The 1,332-nt window shown below is 61.0% G+C and overlaps 1 protein-coding gene across 1 annotated transcript in view; it reads right to left on the bottom strand.

Annotated features, from left to right (window-relative positions):
• LOC104516794 (talin-1-like) overlaps nt 1–1,332 on the bottom strand; it is a gene marked incomplete at its 3' end in the record, with an annotated part of 13,502 nt that overhangs the window by 2,381 nt on the left and 9,789 nt on the right. The window contains 2 exon segments of the mRNA XM_010161236.1: nt 2–81; nt 346–513. Of these exon segments, the coding sequence (XP_010159538.1) occupies nt 2–81; nt 346–513 (248 nt within the window).

Here is a 1,332-nt window from a genome sequence, read left to right as displayed (position 1 = left end):
CTCCGCTGACTTGGCCACCAACTTGCCAGCCTCGATCAGCTGCTCCTGGCAAACTGGGGAGCTGATCGTGGGAGCCACAACCTGGAGGGGAGGAGAAAGGCTGGGCAGTGAGGGTGGTGGGCTCCTTGTGGGAGCTGTGCAGGGACAGCTGTCCGCAGCTTCTGCTCCTCCAGAGAGAATATACAGTACTTGGGCATAGTGGCAGGGATCCCACACTCCTGGTGCCAGACCCCCAGTGTCACACCCGAGGACACAAGGGATGTCCTGGCACACCTATTGTGGAGCTGCCGCCAGCTGGGTGATGCTCGCAGCCACGCCAAGGCGAGGGTTGACCTTGCTGCTTACCTTGGTGCAGGCCACCAGCTGGGAGGTGGAGAGGGCACACTGGGTGGCCGCTGCGATCACTTGCGTCTGCAGCGCCGTGTCCTCTGTTTTCTGAGCCACGTTCTTGGCTTTGAGCACCAGCGCAGCAGCCGCGCTCGCCACCACCTTTGCCAGATGCATAAGCATGTCCTGGGAGGGGGACACACATGGAGAGGTTCAGCGCAGGAGCCATGGCCGCGGGAGCACTGCAGCTGCCCTCGAGACTCTCGTGAAATATTCAGCGGGGAAACATGAGCTCGCTGGGGCCTTTCATCCACTGTGTCTCAGCACTGCCGGCTCCGAACACTTGGAGTGGCTGGCAACACCTTGACTCCTTCTCTACTGCGTGCTACAGCCAGCGGTGAGGGTGTAACCTGGCCTTGAGCCACAGCCTGCACTGTGGCACTGCCACGAACACTGCTCAGAGCAGCTTGGGCAACACTCAGCATCACCCTGACACCCATGCCCTGCTCACTGCGCACTCCCCAGGCTGAGAGAGTCCCTGATTGTACCACAGTGACAACCTGCTGTGCTGGCACAGGGCACAAAGCCAAACGGCAAACAAGTGACAAGGCCCTCCAGCCAAATCGCAGGCACAGGTCGGCCAGGGCACAGCCACACCGTGGCACAGCTGCTTGCCCACGGGCTTCTCCACCGGCAAAGGCAAGCAGGACATGCTACCCACACTGGTTCATTAGCGATGTGGCTAGATCTCTGTTGTCATTCCCGGGGCTAAAGGAGAGGCACGATGCAGCAACCAGCCTCCTCCGCCCCAGGGCGGCAGGGAAGGCATGGGGCCACCCTGCCAGCAGGAACAGACAGCAACCAGCACGTGGCAAACTGTTTTCCCGCAGGGTGTCAGATGTGACAGCACGCCACAGCCTTCAGGATTAGCTCCTGTGGCACGCTGCCAGCGAAAACCAGCAGCACCAGCGCTAGGCAGCAAATGCTTGGGCCAAAGACCTTGGT

This window comes from Eurypyga helias, unplaced genomic scaffold, assembly GCF_000690775.1.
Source record: "Eurypyga helias isolate BGI_N326 unplaced genomic scaffold, ASM69077v1 scaffold23871, whole genome shotgun sequence".
NCBI classification, from domain to species: Eukaryota; Metazoa; Chordata; class Aves; order Eurypygiformes; family Eurypygidae; genus Eurypyga; species Eurypyga helias.
Note: the sequence above shows the minus strand (reverse complement) of the source record. Positions and strands in the feature narration are given on the sequence as shown.